Source organism: Phymastichus coffea, unplaced genomic scaffold (assembly GCF_024137745.1).
Source record: "Phymastichus coffea isolate CEN01 unplaced genomic scaffold, Cenicafe_Pcof_1.1 PCOF00009, whole genome shotgun sequence".
Lineage (NCBI taxonomy): Eukaryota > Metazoa > Arthropoda > Insecta > Hymenoptera > Eulophidae > Phymastichus > Phymastichus coffea.
This window is the reverse complement of record NW_026706820.1, coordinates 7,612,674-7,634,299: the sequence shown is the minus strand read 5'-3', so window position 1 is coordinate 7,634,299 and position 21,626 is coordinate 7,612,674. Positions and strand designations below refer to the sequence as shown.

Sequence of the window (21,626 nt, the reverse complement as noted above, 5' to 3'; positions counted from 1 at the left end):
CAAGGGTGCCCTTTGAGCACCACGCTATTTAATCTTGCCTTCGCCGACCTGGAAGTGAAGATCAAGCAGGTGCAGGAAGGAGGGGTAGTGATAGGAAGGAAGAAAATATGGACATTAGGATACGCAGATGATATAGTGATGATGGCAAAGAGTGAAAGTGGAATGAAAGCAATGCTGAAAAAATTAAAAAGATACCTGGAAGAAAGGGATTAGAGTTAAATGTAGGAAAATCAAAGATGATGAAATACAGGAGAGGAGGAGGAAGGGGAAGGAAGAAGAATTCGACTGGGAAGGTGAGAAGATAGAGATGGTGAAAGAGTACAACTACTTGGGATATGTAATAAGCAGAAATAGCGGAAATAAAAAGCAGATAAAGAAGGTAGAAGGGATAATAAATATGGGACTCGGAAAGCTATGGGGCTAGGAGAAAAGCTATTTAGAGAAAACTGGGAGCTAAGGATGAACCTGTTGGATGCTCTGGCGAAAAGCGTGATTATGTATGAAGCAGAAATCTGGGGATGGAAGAGATATGAGGAAATAGAGAGACTACAACTAAAATATATAAAGTGGGTATTAGGATTAGATAGAAACACGCCAAGTTACCTAATACGATGGGAAACAGGAAGACAAGAAATGAAAGAAACAGCATTAGAAAGAGCAATGAAGTATGAAAACAAAATAAGAGAAGAAAGAGATGGCTCAATAAAAAAAAGAAGCATGGAGAGAATTAAAGAAAAGGGAAAGAAATGAAAAAGATAAAAAGGGTAAGAAGGAGGAGAGAGAGGAAAGGCTGGAAAAAAGTAAAGTATACAGAGAGAGGGAAGAGGGAGATGAAATGAGGAAAGAGTTTTGGGAAGAAATAAGAGATGAGCTAAAGAAAAAAGATGAAAAAGAACTAGAAGAAAAACTAGAAAAATCAAGATACATAAATGAGTGGAAAGAGCTGAAAGAAGAAATGAAAAGGTATAGGTTAAGGGAAATTCAAGGAGATGGAAGAATAAAAGGCCTGCAAATAAGGGAAAGGTTTAGGTTAGGTAATGAAACGAGAGGAATCAGGTATTGGGAAAAAGAAGAAAATAAGAGATGCAGAATGTGTATGAAAGAGGAAGCAAATTGGAAGCACATGGTAGAAAAATGTGAAAAAAGCAGAAGAATGGGAAAAAATAATAATAGGAAGCAAAGAAAAGATAGCGTGAATGATGGAGATAAAATCGAAAAGAAGAAGAAACGAAGAGAAGAAAGAAAAAGAAAAGCAAGAAGACGAAGCTGCAAGATCCTAAGGAGAGACGGAAACAGAAGACAGAGAAGCAAGACTCGCAGACACATCTACACACACACACATACACATAAAACAGAACATACGCGCAAACATAAACATACACATGCACACACACACACAAGACACAAGTAACAGCAACTACACAAGCGAGAGGAAGCAGGTATTGGAGGATGGAGCAAAATGGAAAAGAAGAAGAATCGAAAAAGAGAAAGAAAAAGGTAAACTAGAAGACAAATCATAAGATACTAAGGAAAAATAAGTGAGGTTGAGGAAAGGAAAGGCAGAGGGAGCAATAGGAAACAAGAAAAAGGTGTTAAATAAGGAGAAAGATAGATGAAATGATTAGCAAGAAGGAGAGCAAAAGCAAAGGAAAAGCCTAGGTGAAAAGGCAAAAGAAAGTAATGAAGGAAAAGCTGAAAAGAATATATGCAAGAAAGAGAAAAAAAACAGAAGAGCGGAAAAGGCAGATCTTGAAGATAGAAAGAGGAAGAGAAGATTAATTAGAAGAAAAATGAGAAGAAAAGAGGAACAGGCAGGCACAGAAGACAGGGACACAAGAGTTGCAGACACACCTACAAATGCACATATTTACACAACACTCACACACACACGCACGCGCGCACTCACACACACACACACACAACACATACATAATCAACTATATAAACTGGATACGAGACACAAATAGTAATATAAGAAATGTAAACCAAATGTAACATATAAGTTGTAAATAAATAAACTAACTATTATTATAGTGTACAACATAATCATTTACATTGAAAAGCTGATGATAATTAAGATTCCATGATTCTATGCATACTATAATATTCGGGTTTTTTTCTAAGTTATTAATGAAAGCTGATAGTTTATTGTAATTAACATTTAAACTACGTATATTTACACAAAGTATTACATCATTTTCTGTTTTTAACAATTTATTTAGAGTGACTGTGCTGTTGACATTTATTTCATTCATGATAATTACATTGTCGGACTCCATTATTTCGTTTTGATTATTTTATTGTTACCTGTTGGTGTAAATAAAGAAGCGATTGTTGCACTGCTGTTAATTCTGAATAGCATATTCATTACCTCGCGTTGTAAATTATTGAGCTCTACTTTACCAAAAAATCTTTGATAATCAGGTTGCATTTGGGTAATGTCATTTCTATATATTTTTTAATTTTGTTTTTAAGAATCTCACAGTTCTGGCTGTCATTTGCACAGTGAGTAACATCATAATTGCTTTTAAATTTGATGTTGTAAAAAGTGCAATTCGGGCACTTGGGTGTGTCATAACTGCACTTGTCTGCTGAGTGTTTGCCAGCGCATTTCACAGACGTGGCATCGTTTCTGTATTTATTTGCACTATGTCCAAATCTGGAGCATTTACGACATGGTATTGTGTTAATGATGTCAAAAACCCTGCAATTCTGGTAGCCTATGAAAATTCTATTTTTGTTTTCTCTTATGTGTTTATATAGATTGGCTGGTACTTCAAGTATTGCTGTACTGGTTTTTGTTCTTTTATTTGTGTAAATATATAAAACTTTACATTTCTCCTCATAATTAGCAAAATTTCTTTGGTTTATATCTATTTCAACATCATTCTTATTAGTTGTAATTGATTTACTTATACCTGTGACTTTGAATGTTGGTTTTTTGATTTGGTCTTTTTCTACTTTGCATGATTTGGAGAGTTTTTTAGTTAAAATATCTTCTAATTTGTTAAAATTTTCTTCATTCATACAGTTAATAATTACAGTAACTATGTTTTTAGAAAATACTTTTTTAGTTTGTATTGTTTTGTCTTTGATCAGATAATGAGCAATTATATTTTCAAGATTGAAGTTATCAATATTGTTGTTATTTTTAATAACTAGTCTAGGTACTCTTTTACTTTTTGGTTTATTTTTTGCAATAATCTCTGCATACATATTGAAAAAATGATTTTAAAAAATTTTAAACCGTACTAAAAATCTGAATTTTCGTGCTAAAAATGTTGAAAAAAATAAGTTTTTTTAAGACAAATTTTTTGCCGTCCATTCGGTTTCACTAGCTATCTTCGAGAAAGAAACGATTTTTGACGTTTTTGAGCATACACGACTCTCCTAGATATCTGAAGGTCTAAAATTTTGGCCAATAGAGTCTTTTAGCAAGCTCTACAAAAAGCCACTATTCCGCTGCCGAAACCATTGAGAGGGAATTTGACCATCTTATCCGGCTAGGCCCTTTACAATTAGTGAGATGCGAGTTCATAACTTAGAGATTTATGCAATATGTTAATTATTATAATTAAAAAGCTGATTGTTATGTAACAGATCATTTTCTTTTTTTATATATGCCTAAATGTAGAGTGAGAGAAAGAGAGAGAGAGAGGACAGAAAGAGGTTGCTTGCGAGAGCTTCACTTGCGTCGCACCGTGTATGCTATGACCAGAAACACATGTGTGCGCACCTCGACTAGAATAAGTGCAAAAGACCGAGCGCACTACAACATGCTGCAGTCAGCGTGTTTACTGAGGACTAAAGCAGCGACTAAAAATTCCTGAATCAAAGAGAAAAAGTGTGAAGGAGATAGAGTAGGAAACAAAGTGTGCGGAGTAATAGCGAGGACCAGAGCAGCCAGTCAAAAGTGCAGTTATTTTTCTCTGACTCTGATTTTGTCTTTAAGTTGTCACTTTGAAAATATATATATACACATATTCGTATATACAGTATCGAATTTATAGGATTGTTATAGTTAGAAAGAATTACGTTGTGCATAAATACAGAATTGATTTTATTGGAATCGTTGAATTTAGTGAATTTACTGGACCTTTTGGATTTGATTTAAATTATTGGATTTATTGGACTTGTTGGATTCATTGGACTTCTTGAAATAATATACATTGGACTGATACATATAATATACCACTAAAACTTTAAGTAATATAAGTGAGTACTCATATAATTTCTCTTTGTGATAGATATTATTAGGCGAAATTATATGTCTTTCTTTCACTGTCTTCCACTAATTCTATTGCATATAGCCATAAGCATGAGTTATATCCACATGTTCGTGCACATGAACTTGGTGATCATTAATTAATTCGGACCACGTATTTATTTTCTTTAGATTATTAAATCAATAAAATTTCGATTTTTTTTATGTATTTATGCCGAGTAATAAAACGACAAATTTAGATATATCTACGTGTTTCTCCGTTCACCAAGCCAATACTTGAATTCCCTCTCGCGATTAGTAATTTCGATGATCATTGTTTAGGTAATAGTGAATAATAAAGTCGAAGTGTTAGGATCACAATGTCGTGCGGTACCCTTACAATTAAATATTCTACAAAATGCAGACGGGCCAAGCTGCCCGTAATTCTTAGCAACTGCCCGAGTCCAAGGCCGCTCGGCTATTAACAAAAGGCCAATATTTTACAGAGCAAATTCGCTTCACGCGAATTAGCACTTATCACTGATCAACTCACGTATATAATATAATATAAATCAAGTACCCTGATCGTGAGAGGCAAGGGAACTTGCGCTAATTAAACACCCCAAAGAGAACAGATCTTACTACGTCCACGTCGTTGCTTCTAGGTAACATTAAAAAAAATTGACCTTATAATATCCTTGAAGGTTCAAACTTCACACAGATTAGAGTTAATTCATAGCAGGTTTGAGAAAAATTCCTACTCTATTGATTTTTTTTATTGAAAATAGCCGTTTTCATTTAAAAATTTTGACTTTTGACCTTGGAAGGACTTTCGAGATCTAACTCAAGGTTAAATCAATGTCACATCTGGATACCGTTACTACAAGAACCCCTTTAATCTTTTTAATACCCTGAAGCCAAAAAGTACAGATCAGAGCCGGTCCATACGTAAAACTTAAATAATCTTCAGCTGAAAGTTCGAGGTCACCTTGACGTATAACCTGAGTACATTTGTGAACGTAAAATTTCTTGCACTTTTGATTGCCGTTGTAAAAAATAGGATTCCCACTTAAAAAACAAAGTTGATCTTATAATGACTATAAAGGATATAAGTTCAAGGTCAAATCTAAGGTCACCACTGGACTCCTCATAATAAGTTACTTAAGTGATGCTTTTACTGTTTTTTAAAAAAGGTTTTACCTGTAATATTTATTGGGGGTTATAACGGGCTTATTTTGTTATATCTCGAGAGACGGAGGCCGTTATAACGTGGAAACACTTACCGATTCCGACTTTACATCCGCTCTGCTGCACGGCTAGATGTTATTCAGGGAGCGGGAGTCGAAAGAATAACGCGAGGGAAATCGGGTAGAATTTCCTATATATTGTCACTAAGAAGAATAAAGGGGAATTCCCAAGGTCAAGCCGCAAAAGCTAGCGTGGACAAACGAACGAGGAGAGCTTCGATTACTCTTACAAACGATCTCACGCGCGCACACACTCACTCCTCATTCTCGGCGCAAGTCCCGTCGTGTGCCTCGGCGAGGGTGCGGACACGGCGGACGACGGTGCACAAAAAGGGGGGTACTCACGGCGCTCGGCCGAGCCGCAATCCCGTATGCGCTAGTCGCAACTTCTGGACGCTCGGTGCCGGTGCTCGTCTACCGCGATGATCCGGCGACGAGGGGGTGGATTGGGCTGCTGCTGGCAGAGATCGACCGGGTAACGGGTCGGCGAAGAACTTCGTCGTAGACTGGGAAGCATTTGTTGCGCGAGCGCTAAGTGCCGACGCTAAGACAGATAACTTGGTAGCCGACCGGCGGCTCCTGCTCTTTCGGGGGGTAATGTCGGTTCGTTACCGACTGATAGGGCCTTACGCATCCCGTTACATCCCCCCTAGACGTCGCTTACTTACAAGCGACTCGATAACTAACCGGGAGGCCGAAAGAAAACGCATGTAGATTGTTGGCAGTGGAAGAAAATAGCGCTTTATTATTTATTTTCGGCGCTCAGCAGAAGCGGCGCCTAGGGCATTTGTAGTGGTTGCTTCGATTCGGGCACATTCTGCCGGTTGCTACTTGCGGCTCGCCGCAGATGATGCAGCTACGTTACGTCGTCCTCGGCGTGCGCGGTCGCTGCTGGTTCAGTGGAGCTTCTTCCGCTCCTGCCTGATCTTGGAGCTTGGCTTGGAGCTGCTGCTCCTATCTGACCAGCTGTTCTGCCCGTTCCTTGGCCTGCCTGGCCATTTCCTCAGCCTGCGCTCTCTCTGCTTGGAGCGCTTCGATCTCCCGTCGGCGCTCCTCTTCTCTACGCCGGTGTTCTTCTTCTCTCTTGCGCTGCTTTTCTTTTCGCTGGCGCTCGATCTCGCGGTCGACTTCCTCGTAGTAGGCGTCGATGGCCGAGATCTCATTCTCCGTGTGGAACACGATATCGTCCCACGCGCCGAGGGCCTTCGTGGCGTCAGCGTTCGCCGTTAGCTGGCGGAATAGACGGAGCGCCGAGCGCTCCAGGGCTTTTGTCTGCCTGTACATCTCCTCCAGGCGGCGTAACTTGGCGTCCATCTCCTTTATGTGTTGTTGGAGATCCGCGCTGAGGTGTGAGATGTCCGGTGGTGGGATGATCTCATTTTGGATGGTGGCAGTCTCCTCCCATTGCGTCGCCTGGTTCTTCTTCCCTGGTGGGTGAGCCGGGGTGGCGATGGGCTCGCCTGTAGCGAGAACTGGGAGCTCTTCGGCTCCAGCTGCGACTGCGAGCGAACTCGCTGTCGATGGGCCGGTTGCTCCCTCGTCGTCGGAGATTTCCTCGATGACGATGGAGCTTCGAGTTCGCTCCATTTTCTCCTTTTCCGCCTTTTTGTCGGCCTCGTCCCATGCCGTCATCGACATGGTCAGCAAGGCGTTTACCTCCTCGCTGATCTGGCAATTTATGAGCTTCTTGCAAAGCTCCTCAAACATTAGCCTGGCCTTCCTCGTATCTTTTTGTTGCATCTACGGAAAGAACTCTCAGGTTAGGTCACAATATAGGATTTGGATGTTGTGATGCGCCTGTATGGTGCATCATCGCTCGCGGTTTTTGGGTCAGTGGGTTCGTCTGGCCGTTTGCTTTTCGCTTTACGTGCTTGTGTTTGAATGGGGCGCCTGACGAAGTATTGTACTTTACGGGGCCGGCCCCTTTTCCGTTTTGCGGATACCGGGATCGCGGTTTCATTCATACCGGGCTCTTCGGGAGTCGCTACGTGTTCGCTTATTGTTTGTTCTTCCTGAGTCGCTGTTTCATTCGGCGGGTCGCGTTTCGCCTGATCGTCCCTCGGTGGTTGTGGCTATTCAGCATCCTGGTTCTGGTCTTCGATTTCTTTGTATTTTGGTTGGAGATCTTCTTCTCCAAAATCGTAGATTTCGTTGAACTTTTTCAGATCTTTGGCCGGAATTAAGTCTTCTATCTTTCCTTCAGCGTCCTGTAGTTTGTACATGTTCATTCCACGTACTTGAATAATTAAGTAGGGGCCGCGGTACGATGGGGCTAGTTTGGCCGATATGGCTTTTCCAGCTGAGGATTGTACTCTATTTATGAGCCATACTACGTCGCCTTCTTTCAGCGGTGAGTCGCGTCTTCTTGCGCTGTAGTACTTTTCTTGTCTCTCTTTTTCCTCGTTTGACTTTTGTGCTGCTTCTTGGAGCGTTTGTGTTAGCTCCTGCATGTGCTCGTACGAGCGGTCTGCGAGTGATCGCTGTAGCTCGTCTTGGGCTAGACGGTCTTGTTGCCTACGGACTGTGTTGGGTGGATCTAAAATGCGGCCGTAAATTAATTGGGCGGCACTTTTTCCAGTCGCGCTCGATACCGCCATATTGAGAGCGAATGATAGCTCTGGTAAGTTTCGATCCCATTTTGAATGAGAGTCGACGATGTAAGACCTGATCATCGCTTTAAGTGTGCGGTTTACTCTTTCAACTGGGTTTGCTTGCGGGTGGTGAACCGGTGTTGTTGAGTGGATGATTCCTTTAGATATTAGAAAATCATCCACTTCTGTGTTTTCGAATTCTGATCCATTGTCGGAGTGAACAACATCTGGTGTTCCAAAACGGTTTATTAATTTATGTAACTCTTCGATGATTGTTGCGGCGTTAGCTTTTCCTACGGGTATTATCTCTACCCAGCGTGATAACGCGTCTTGGAATACTAGGATGTAGTTGTATCCTTTTTTGGTTTTAGGTAATGATCCCATGATGTCACGTGCCACTACTTGCCAAAGTTTTTCTGCCATTCTATGGCCGAGAAGCCCAAGGAGGAGCCTTTGCTCCGGTTTACACTGCTGGCATATACTACACCCTTGTACGTATTTTCGTACCTCGGCATAGAAGTTTGGCCAGTAGTATTGTGACGAGAGCAGGCCGTTTGCCCGTCTCTCGTCCGCGTTTCTCCCTCCCCCACTCGGCTAAGCGTGGTGGCCAACGTTGGGCGCATTTAAGTATGCGCCTAACACTTGGTCTTTTGTTTCAGCGCTAAGGACGAGCCAGCGCAGCTGAGCGCAAGAAAAGTTGAAGAGCGCGGAGAGAGAGAGTGAGAGAAAGAGAGAGAGAGAAAGAGAGCATTAGGCCTATGCAGAGATTGGCAGGCGCGCAACGCGTGACCGATAAGCGACGCGTCGCGTGCCGCCTAACTAATAGGTCAAGGTAGGGAGAGGAGCGAGCGCCGCAGAGCGACTGCAAGATGCGCGCAAGAATTAGTGCGTGAGAGAGTCGCAGCCGAGCCTTACGAGAGTGAGGGAGCCTACGCTTAGTCTTGCGAGAGTGCGGAAGTCCGAGCGCAGCAGGGAGAGCAGTTTGGGACAGCCGGAAGGAAGGACGATCAACCCTACCGGCAACGGCTTTGCCAGCAACAGCAGCCAGCCCGCCTGCCAAAAGAGAGTCAACGCCACCGACGGAGACCTGGTCAGCGACAGCGGGTAGTGACGATCTGACCAGCGACGCCCGGTACGTCCTGCGGCAGCACATCGCCCAGGATTCTCGACGTTGCAAGGAATAAAGAAAAAAAGGTCAAGTCTTCCTTTTCTTCTTTCTCTCTATACTCTCTCTCTCTGTTGATGCGACGACCGGTACGCGGTGAAAGAGATAGCCTGGCACTCACGTGCCGGCTATCTGAAGGTACGCGTTAAGATTAATTTGTAGTGACGTAAGTTGCGACCGGCGAATTGTCCAGGCGCCCACGTGCCGGGCAATCTACTCGGTATTAACCCGCGTAGTTTTAAGGAAGTTTGTAATAGGTTAAGTATGCGATTTGTTATTAGTGAGATGCGAAATGTTCATTTGTGATTATCTTAAGTAGTTCATTGTTCGATTTTTAGTTTGTTAGTCGGTAATTGAGATTATGTTATGCGCGCGCGTTTGTTTAGTGTGAATGATTATTAATAATAATAGGTTATAAGTGAGATTTGATTCGTGTCTGTATATAATTTATTATCAACCTCCCCTCATTCTCCCCTCTCAATTGTCATGAGCGAAAGCGCCTCACTTACCCCGCAAAAGAATTGGTAACAAGGATCAAGTTTTATTACAGTATAGTCTTGCCACTCTTTCGAAGGTCTTTTCCCTTCCGAGGTGGCCTGCGGTGGCGTCGTCGTGACATTCTCGGAGTATCGCTTTTTTGTATTCCTTTGGGACTACTAGTTTCCATTCGTCTTGGAACGAAATCACTCTTTCGTCCGTGTGAGTTCCTTTATTTCGGAGTATACACAGGATTTTTCCGACGATTTTCCATCGCGGATTGTCTTCTGGGTATTCCGAGATTTTTTGGTATTGCTGTCTGTACCATTCATCTTTAGTGGCCTGAGACCAAGTTACTGATGCTAACTGGAGTTTTTCTTCCTCGAACATTCTTGAAAGTGGGTCCGCTAGGTTATTGTTGATACCTTTGATGATGACTATTTCGTAGTCCAATTCTTGTAGGTATATTATCCACCTAGCGAGCCTATTAGTCGGACCCTACATTGACTTGAGCCATTGCAAACTGCCGTGGTCTGTCATGATTTTGAAGTGGTATCCTTCTATGTATGGACGGAATTTTTTAGTCGCCCATACGACTCCGAGGCATTCCCGCTCCGTCACGCTGTAATTGCGTTCGGCTGGGTTTAACTTTCGACTCGCGTATTCCATGAAGAATAGCTGGTTGTCGACTTCCTGAAGCAGTACTGCTCCTAGCCTTGTATCGCATGCATCTGTGTGGATGACAAACGTACCGCCAGGTCTCGGGCGTTATAAGACTGGGGCTGAAATCATTATTGCTTTCAGTCTGCCGAACGCGGTTTGTTGGGATTCGGTTCATTCGAATTTTCTACCTTTCTTTTTTAGTGCCGTGAGTGGTACTGCTATTGCCGCATAGTCTTTTATGAACCTACGGTACCAGGAGGTCATACCTATGAACTGTTCTAATTGGTGAAGGGTTTTCGGGGCCGGATAGTTGACGACTGGTGCAACTTTCTCAGGATCCGGCCTGATCCCGTCCCTATTCACCAACAGCCCTAGGTATCTGACCTCCGATTTGCAGAACTCGCATTTTTCGCGGTTCACTGTGAGGTTGGCGTTTTTTAATTTTCGAAGGACTATTTCGAGGTATTTTTTGTGGTCCTCGTAATTCTCGGTGACTATTATAACGTCATCTAGGTATCGAAAGACGTTAGGTACGAGTTCGAATCCTATTATACTGTCTATTATTCTCTGGAAGGTTGCTCCCGCATTGCACAGTCCGAATGGCATCCTATTGTATTGGAAAAGGCCCATTCCTGGTACGGGGAATGCTGTTATGGGACGTGATTCCAGAGACAGTGGGACCTGGTGGTATGTTGAGCTTAGGTCAATCGTGGAGATGAAATTGGGTTGACTTAGCTTCTTTAGTATGTGGTCCATAAACGGGATGGGGTAGGCATCCTTTTTGGTGACGGCGTTGACTTTGCGGAAATCTATACAGAGGCGGTACTTTCCTTTTGCTCGCTTGATCAATACGATTGGGCTAGCCCATCCGCTTTTGGATGGTTCTACTATCCCTTTTGACTGTATATCCATCACTATTTGTTGAATGATCTCCTCAATTTTCTTGAATACTTGGTATCCTCTCTGCCTTATAGGCTTTGCATCGCCCACGTCAATGACGTGTTCGAAACCTTTCACGCAGCCCAGTTCTACGTCTGCTTCTCCTAGAATGCGCACTAGCAGCTCCTGCAGTTCCTTCCTTTGTTCATTGGTGATATCTGCTGTACCGATGGCTGCTAGTGATGCTGTATTCGCTTCTAAGGTTGAGATTTCTAGGTCGACTTTTTTGTCTGAGTTTTTAAATCTCAATTGGTCCGAATCTGGGTCTATGCATGAGCGAAAGGCTCTGATAAAGTTAACGCCGAGTAAGCAGTGTTCGTTTATGTCTGGTACTATTCCTACCCGGATTTGTTAGGTAACGCCAGCTACTGTACCGGGTAAGCAGACGTATCCTAGCAATGTACCCTGGCTGCCGTCTGCCACTTGGACCGTGGACAATTACTCCATGCTGCCCATGGCTGTGCTGGAGGCTCCGGTATCGTACAACGCCCTAATTTTGAAATCGCCTATTTTTACGGGGAGCCACCATCGAGTATGATCCTCGGGATTGTATGGCCGGCTAAGTTTTTTTTCCCATTTTCTGTTTTTTTCTGAGTCGCTGATAGCTTTAATTATTTTGTCTTCGAGGATGCTTTTTTCCTGTGTGACTGTATCAGCTTCAGAAGAGAAAATATTTGATGGGAGAGTCTTTGTAGCCGTTGGCTTCTCCTTGGTTGGCTGATTATCTGGGACCTCGGTCGGAGTGAGAGCGCTAGGGGTCCTGTCTAGTCGCTCTTCTTTTCGTTTTTTGACTCCCTGCAATCTGGGCATGAATATTTGCTGTAGCCCAGATTTCCGTAATTGTCACATTTGAGGGGCCCGTTGAAGCGCCTTCTTGATGGTGGTGATTTTTTACCACCTGTTTCTTTATCGGGCTTTTTGTTTTTTGTAGCCTTTTGGTCATTGGCGGCGGTTCTGTTGTCAGCGCACATGTTTTTGAGTTCCTTCCTCACATGATTTTTGAAGTTGTCCAGGTTAGCTTGCCATAACTTGATCAGCTCCTGAAGTAACTCGTGCTGTGGCTTTGGCAGCCATCCCTGTCCTATCGCTGTTACTTTGGCTTCGCAGTCCTCTTTGGGAGCTTTGTATGCTAGCTCCGGTAGCAGGGCTTTGGAGGGTTCTGGTGCCTGTCGATATAGTTCCGCCGCTGCCAGTGATTCTTCTGCCTCTGTTGCCAATTCGAGCAGGTCTTCTATTGTTCTAACGTCCGATCTTCTAACGTGCTTTTGGATCTCCGGTAACATGTTGTTATGTAGAAGATCCAACTGAGTCGTTAACGGTGGCGTTGGCTGCATTCTGTTCATTATGCCCGACAGGTTAGTTATGTACGTACGTACTAATTCCACCTTGCCTTGAAAGCGACTGTGCCCTTCCGTTAGCAGTCTCTGTTGGAATCTTCTGCCAGGCCCGAACTAACGCCGGGATGACTCTAGGAAGTCGCTGTAAGTGTACCAAGTGTGCTGGTGGTTACGATACCATATGAGTGCCTCTCCTGTAAATACTTCGAAGAGTGTTCCCAGTACCTCCATGTCCAAAATTGTTGACGAGGTTCTGCATTTGTTTATCCTGATAAAAAAAAACTTCTAGACTTTAGCTTCTGTCCCCAGAAAACTTCAGATTCCATTTTCTCACTGTTTGTCCTGGATCATGCGTGCGAGCTGTCGATCTGGTTGAGAATTCTGTGTTACAGCATCCGTCGTTGGTGAACGTTGCATTCGTATTAGTTGGAGCTCGACGCGCTCCTCCCTCTTGGTGTGTCCACCCTGGTAGATTGTGTGGACCAGACATGCTTGGATGTGGCGAACTTCCTAAGGGTCTGTGCGTATCGTCCGTCATGAACGTTTAGAATTCCACTTGGCGTCTTTCTTCAGTATGCCGTTGCAGCTGCACGACATTGTTCCGTAGCTCGATTATTTCCCTATTGCTACCGTTGTAGCTATTCTGGAGCTCGTCAATCTTTCTACTGATTGTATTGATCAAGGCTCCGAATGTTCTTGAGATTTGGAACGGGCGGTTGTTTTCGTCGTGCAGTATAACGATATTCTCGTCCGCCTCGTTGTTTTCCGTGCTGTTATGTACTTCTTGTTGCATATTTTTGGTGATCTGTTGTAAGCCTGGTGAGTTGGGTGTTTCATTTTGCTCGACTCTTGGTGCTGTTGTTTTGTTCAAGTTTTCCTCTATTGATTCGTCTTCTAACAACTGTTTTATCAGGGTTAGTGTTCCATCAAGTGAAGCTTCAGTTGAGCTTTCTTTTTCTTGTTCTTCGAGGAACGTTTGTCGGAGAGTGACTCTCCTGGACATCGCTTCTGTCGTGTTTGCGTCGTCAACGAAGACGGATGCTGTATAATTACCTAACATCCACTGATGAAACCTGTCTATTTTGCATAGTCGTCTCCTGTCGCTTCGCAGTTCCAGCTGTTGGAGTCGCTCGTTGAGGGTTTTCTCGTCCCAATTCAGTAACCAAACTTCGGTTGTGTTGATTATTCTATCCATAATGCTTTTTATTATTTTACTTTTTCAGGGTTGAACGACTCTCAGTTTCTTATTACTAACCGTGAGATTCGTTAGAGACGTTCAAGCCTTTTGCGTATAAGAGTCTATTTATCTATGTCTTTTTTTTTTTTTTAAATTGTTGCTATAAATTGCACTGATTTTACGAATATTTAATATAAAAGGAACAAAATGTTGCAATAAAATGGGATGAATTAATTAATTAATTTATTTATTTGTTGTGAAAATTTGTATAATTAGTTATAAATAATAATTAACTATTGTTATTTGTAATCATTTGCTGAACGTTAGTCAACGGTTTATTGTTAGTACGTTTATTGAAAATTTTCGAGTGACGTTGGGCGAAAATAATAATTATATGGTAATAATTATAATTAAAGTATCAATATAGTTAATGCCTAAAAAAACTAAATATCGACAATTTATTCTTTATTGTAATTTTATTACCAGTTGAACGAAATTGCGTTCTTTTGATTTATATACACTCAATTGTCAATATTTCGTTTGTCGTTACTGTTTGTTATTATCCCATGTTAGTATTAGTAAATGTTGCTCGACCTTACAAATTTTCGAGTACATTGAGTTTGAAACAGTAATGACTTTTTAGCATTAACAATTAGTAACACCTGATTATAGACTCTTATCGCAAACTTTATGAAAATAATTTTTCATATGGAAAAACAAAAAAAAGAGTCATTTATACTTGCATACCGCACTCACTATTTAATTTTGATGCTCACACTGCGTCACCACTAATGCAGAAGCACCGTTCAGCTTATAAGAGTACTTGCGAGTCTTCACTATAGACTGTAGCTTTACGCGCACTTCTGAAAGTGCGTGCCGCTGTCGCGTCTTTTCACGCGTACCTTGAGCTTCTGTTTCGCTCTCGATTGTGCTCGGGCGCTCTCGTCGCTGTTCGTGCTTTGCCGGAGAGATGTTTTATATTTTCTCCTACTTTCGCGCTTGTTTACGTTTCGCGGCTCTGTTTGAAACGCGATGACTCGACCTGAGATTTAACTGAAATTTCACGATTATTCTACCGCGTGGGCGCCAGTTATAATGGGCTTGTTTTGTTATATCTCGAGAGACAGAGGCCGTTATAACGTCGGAATATTTACCGATTCCGACTTTATATCCGCTCTGCTGCACGCTAGATGTCATTCAGGGAGCGGGAATCGAAAGAATAACGCGAGGGAACTCGGGTCGAATTTCTCATATATTGTCACTAAGAAGAACAAAGGGGAAATCCCGAGGTCGAGCCGCAAACGCTAGCGCGGACAAACGAACGAGGAGAGCTTCGATTACTCTTACAAACGATCTCACGCGCGCACACACTCACTCCTCATTCTCGGCGCAAGTCCCGTCGTGTGCCTCGGCGAGGGTGCGGACACGACGGACGACGGTGTACAAAAAGGGAGGTACTCACGGCGCTCGGCAGAGCCACAATCGCGTATGCGCTAGTCGCAACTTCTGGACGCTCGGTGCCGGTGCTCGTCTACCGCGATAATCCGGCGACGAAGGGGTGGATTGGGCTGCTGCTGGCAGAGATCGACCGGGTAACGAGTCGGTGAAGAACTTCATCGTAGACTGGGAAGCACTTGTTGCGCGAGCGCGGGAGCGAATCACTGGATTAGGTTTCGAAAGTGTCAACGCTAAGACAGATAACTTGGTAGTGGAGCCGTCCGGCGGCTCCTGCTCTTGCGGGGGGTAATGTCTGTTCGTTACCGACTGATAGAGCCTTACGCATCCCGTTACAGGGTATCGTTACTTTATGACACATTCTGCGGTACGCAGAAAAAAGAAAAAAAAAAAACATTTGTTCGGGTTGGGTTAAGGAAGAGTGAAATGATAGTCGATCGACAGAGTGAAGGTATACTTTAATGTATAAATGTTATTATTAAATGGTCGAACAAATCAATTACGAAAACAAACTCGGTTAAGTTCCGAAGTACAAAGAAACACTTAACACTAATGTAAGTTGAGACGAACGCAAAGCTAATTACAGGCTAAGCCGCGAAGGAATTACTAATCTACGCTTATAATTGTGAAGAACGGCTCCGCTGTACCGTCCTCCTGACCGGGGCGTATCCTGCTTTCCGCCGGATTTTCCTGCGAACCTCGCTCGCCCTGGCCCCTTCTATATGGCCCAAATAGGTGAGGGCGTAATTTTCTTCAGCTGTTTGGCCAATTGTGCGCGCGGCCTACCACCCTGCTCCTCGTGCGACGCTGCCGGTCGGCCTCGGTGAGGCCCGATTTGGCCCCCCGTTCCGCAGATTCGAGTAGTGGGAGCAACGGACTCCTGAGCTTTGCGGGTACCGGACGCGAAAACCGATGTGTTATCAGCCCAATACCCAAACACGGCCGTGAGCTCGCTTGTTGATAAGCGCTCACGGCGCGTGGTGGCATACGTCGAGAGCGGTGATAGTGGCGTTCCGTCTTCGACAACGAGGCAGGGCATTAGCCACTGCATGACGTGGGCATACGAAAGTTGATGAAAGAGTGGGAAACTTCTCAGCGGCCGGCGTTGTTTTGTGGAGCTGCAAAGGCCCAAGGTAAACGAAAGGAAACTCGGGATCTCGCGCGATGAAGTGGTTTCGCTTCTCGCTGTTTATATTTTCGCTGTCGATACAACACATTTTTCGTGAACATATAGTATTCACGTGGGACGTATCAGGGTTTACATCCGCAGCACCTATTTGGGTGCGGCGCGTGAACCTCGACGGTTCGAGCCTCACCTGCCGACCTGTAGGCGCTCGATCCTGGCGCTCGCTGACCGTTTAGTACCCTGCGGCGGCGCACGGATAGCAAAACATCTGTTTTCTCGGATTTTTTATCAAACGCGACCGTAAATCTAAATTTTAAACTGTAACCGCGCTATCTCGCCGTGACATCGTCGTCGATCCGAAACTTGTGGCACACATGCTCTCTGTCTGCACCATCATTTTCTGCTCCGCATTTCTCTTTAGTTGGATTGTCTTTACAACCCGCGCGCGCTCCATCGACCGCGCAAAAACTCCCCGTAAACGCGTTGCACTCATTTTCGGCATGTGCTGGGAAAACCCGACGTCTTCGAACTATAACGAGCAATAATGAATGTCTATTCCCGAAACAGTTACTTGTCCGGAACAGACACGTACACATACACACACACACAGGACTGATAGCAATATTCGTTGGCCCTGTGTACGGTACTCTCACACGAATGCGGCGATCGAGCGTGGCAATAGTGACATAGTGTTCACACGTTTGTGTCTTTGCAGAGTCTGGAGAGAGAGGAGGCCGACCGGCGGCCACCAAGAAGAAGTGCGAGAGAAAGTGCGAAGAGCGCGTCACGTACCACGGTTTGAGGGGAGGAAAACAAAACCCAAGTGAATGCGAAAGAACGAGCACGAAGGAAAAAGCTGTTGACCACGGAAGTTCGAGAGAGAAAGCAAAGACCCAAACAGCAAGTTGCGTACCGCTTCTCCATGTGGACGGGAGTCTCGCCAACGCTGAGGAGTCAGGAAGTCCTACCAATGGTGAAAGCTTGGCTACTCAGCGGCCTAACTATTTAGCAGTCATTCTTCGGCCATCGAGTCGTGGGCGGATGTCTGCGCTCAGCAGGCCCCTCGTTATCATCCCGGCGGTACCCCAACAACAGGACTACGATTTCGCCGGCGAATCCAGTCACTTAGTGGGTCGCTCTCCGAGACTTAATAATTTCTCTCTCGCACCAGCTCTCGTCCAGTACAATATCGTAATCTTACGTGTTATCCGTGCCGGTTGTGTTGAGCGAACTCGCTCCCACATTTCACTTGTTATCACGACTTCGCTTGTTGAGCTCCTATCTTTCGCTGTGTTATCGTAATTTCGTGGATTAAGCAAATACTCTCATCTACTTCGAAACGATATAATTTCCTTTTATTGTACAGTGGCGCAATAAAGAGGTCACCTTTTGTAATATCGTAATTGCCGAATTATTGTTTGTTCTATGCCTATCTTCCCTTTCTCCACCCGTCAATGACATACATTCGCTCTCGTGGGAATCAGCGTCGGCTTCCTCTACTGAAATAGGGCCCTTACATCGCAGGGCATAGCAGTGGCGCACAAAAACTATCCGATTTTTTTAGAACTTTTAGGACACCCTGTATATGAATGGATTACAAAAGCAATAAAATATCACGTTAATTTTGCAGTTCTTGGCAAAATATTGCTAATCATATCCAAGGCAAGTGTTAGCAATTGCCAATATATCCCCAATATATCCACAATACTTTTGCCAAATACTTTCACAATACACTGCCAATAATTTATATTTTTACGCGGGTGAAAGGGAGGCGCGACATTTTTTACTAGAGACCAACATAGATGCAACATTTCTGCAACATATTTACAACCAAACATATTAACTTAATATCATTGTCATTCTTCTAAAACAAATCAATTTTGCTCATGAAAAGTTTTACTACTGTTCTATAATTCATTTGTTTCTGCAACGTTGACACGACATTGAGTCAACATTTTAAACCTAACTGCTAAAATATTGCGTAAATATTAGTCTCTGTAAGAAAAGGACTTTTCTAACATTGGAAAAAAGATTGTAGCAAGATTAGATCAATGTTTTAAAAACTCGTTATAAAAATTTTGTAGAAATATTGCGCAAAGCTTGCCTCGCAAAATGAATATATTCTAACTAGCAATCTAAAAACGTTTCGGTAACATCCCTGCTAAAAATGTAATATTGGAAATTATTCAAATTTATTGAATTTCAATAAATCTAAACCATTTCAATAAACATGAGAACTGAATTTGAATCATTTCCAATAAATTTCAATAACAATTCTATTTAATGCGAAAATATATCATTGATTTTAATAATCTTCAACTATTTCAAATATAATTTTAAAGAATACATATCATTCAATCACTTTTTATCCAATGATTTTAACATATTTTAATATTTTCCATAGCATATAGAAATCAATAACATTTAATGCAATTAACTTGAATATAATTCACTATTTTTTAATAGATAACAACTTGTTATTCAATATTATTCAATAAACTATAATATTTTTCATAACATACAGAATGAAAAATCATTAGATACAAATATAATAAAATAGTTTTAGAAAGATAACTTGGCAAATGAGATTTTATTTTCATTTATCTGTAAAAGTGAAATTTTTATTTCTTAGCTTTGAAACTTGAACAAATTTAATTAAACTGCAATCCGTTGTGAGTTCGGAATGGTGAAGTTCAATTATAATTATACACTATGTTTTTTTCGCTTTCACAAAAAATTGGTAAAGATGTAAAATGCTGATTTTATCCATGATGTCATGGATAGAAACTTGATCTCTTCAATAATGATGTTAAATATGTATTTAAACACATTTATATTTTTTACACTGTTACTGAAACATAGTAACAAAAAGTGTTGTATCAATTTTTAGAAAAATAATATTGAACAATTTATGATGTGCAGCCAAATTTATAAAAGCACACTCAATTATTTCATTCATCATATGTAAATATAGTTATTTACAATACTTATTTAAGTATAATAAAATTTTGTATTGTTTGCAGAGGAAAAATTCCTTTATAACTAATAAACTGGAGGTAATGAATTATTAGATTATATTATTTTGATATAAGATTATATTAACTCTTCACTAACTTATTAATATAAAATTGTGTCATTGATGAACTTACATATTGATATCATTTAAATATTTGCAATAATTAAAATGAAACCTTTTATTACATTAATATTTATAACCATTAGGAATTACATTCATATTTGCATATTAATATAAGTGGAAATATATGTAGATCTATTTGTATAAAACTGGTTTGAATACATTACCTCTTTTATTGCTGGAAATAATATAATCAGTTTCAAGACACTCATTTAGCTTACATAAAAATTCTTCCACAAGATTTTTCTTCTGTAGCTTTAAATAACAACGAGCTGCACGCAAATATAATTTATATAACATATTCTGTGGGTAGTTATATTCCATAGCTAATTTTATATCTTCAGTACAAGCCTTTAAAAATGCAAATAAAAATAACTTATCTTAAGAGAAATTCTACTTACGTATATTAATGATATTTAGTAACCTGGTATTTTTCTAGATGAAATAGGGCAGCAGATCTGTTAGCTAAGGCTAATGCAAACTCTTGACTTTCCCATGAAGCATATTGTAAGCTCAATGTATAATATTTTATGCTGTCTAAATATGTTTTATTTTTAAATTCTCTATTACCTAGTTTTCTAAATTGTTCACTTTTTTGCATATTCTTTTCATATGAAATACCACTATGTTGTACATTATAAAACCACAAATTTATTTGTTTTCTGAAATGAAAATAAATTAATAAAATACACTGATAAAATAATTTATTTCAAAATATAACCATTCACTAGACTTCCAATAAAATAAATATGTAGAAAAATGATTCTAAATTATTATCAGCTTATTGTGAATGATATATAATATTCATAACTTTTTACGTACCTTATGCCATCATTGTCAACAAAAAATTTCATTAATTCAAATTCATTCCTGTCTTTGTTTTTTAAAACAAAATTTTTATGCTCTTGAAGAATTGATTGTAGAAGGTATTGCCAACTTGCCATCTTGAATAATCATGCATGAAAATATTAATAAAAATAAACTTGCAAGTCTCACAAAATGTCTATAGATTTTCTTTAGCTATTATGAGTTTCAATATATTTTTTTTATTTCAAAGAATGATTTTTCCAATGGTAAGATATTGTCAAATTTGACTTTCAAATAAGAACTTGAATACCTTATAATCAATATTAGAACATCTCACAGGTAATATTCAATCATGCAAAATCGTGAACTGTTATAAAACTATTCATACCAGCCGATTGTACATCAAATAGTTAATATAAAAGATTGTGTTTAATTATTAATGCTACCATATGGATCGTACGCAAGTAACACGACTCCGTGTACTACGCAACTATGCAAAAAGGATATTAATTTGTAAAATTTTTTAATTCCAATTCTACATAATTTTATTTTAGATTTTCTTGTTTTTTTTTCTTTTAGAAAATGAATAAAATCTTGATTGCGGAATCCCAGATAAAATTAATTCAAAAGCTGTAATTTACTCGTTTGAGCTATATATACATATATATGTATACATTTTTTAATCAACATAAGGAATCATCTATTATAATCTATTATAAAACTATTATAAATTAACAATAATTCTCTTATAGTTAGAGAAAACGAATATAGACATATAGAAAACCAGATCCGTGTATGTGTATAAGCTTAGTTAGTTCAAGAAAATCTATCAGATAGCGCCACCATTCACTTATTGGAACGAATTCGGAAAAAGGATTCATAGTCCAGTAAAAATAGACCTGAAATGTTTTTGTCACGGAAGTGGATGCATTTTTGGTATATGGTAAATTGAGGTCGAAAAAGACGATTCTGAAATTTGCAGAGTTCTAGGTCCAGGGGTTCTATGAGAAAATCACGTTTGAAACTTGTTTTCGCCTGTATCTCGCGAACGGCTGAACGTACGACAAAATAACATGCACTAATCGAAAGAGCGTGAAATTTTACATCAGAAACTATGTTTAACCCGGCATCGATGAGTGGAAAATGTTGGGATAAAAAATAAATAAGAAACTTTACGTGAATAAGGTAGAAGGGGAAGGCTGGGGAAGGCGCGGTATAGTTTCGCTTTTCTCCGCCGCCCCTCCAAACGTGCGCAGACAGTCGACGACACTCGGCAATCGTCGGCCTATAGCAGCCGAAGAG

General features: G+C 41.0%; 1 protein-coding gene across 10 annotated transcripts in view; it reads right to left on the bottom strand.

Moving 5' to 3' along the window:
• The window catches only part of LOC131671445 (SET and MYND domain-containing protein 4-like), a 352,834-nt gene extending 331,732 nt beyond the window's left edge, over positions 1-21,102 (bottom strand). For 4 of the 10 annotated variants that reach the window (XM_058947910.1, XM_058947855.1, XM_058947920.1 and 1 more), the window contains exons 1-4: positions 20,713-20,955; positions 20,340-20,461; positions 19,942-20,179; positions 19,685-19,868 (exon numbers count right to left, since the gene is read on the bottom strand). In XM_058947910.1, coding sequence (XP_058803893.1) covers positions 19,685-19,868; positions 19,942-20,179; positions 20,340-20,461; positions 20,713-20,727 — 559 coding nt within the window. In that variant the 5' untranslated portion in view covers positions 20,728-20,955. The other 6 variants (XM_058947901.1, XM_058947882.1, XM_058947891.1 and 3 more) reach the window with 6 other exon arrangements.
• Between the last annotated feature and the right edge of the window lie 524 nt (positions 21,103-21,626).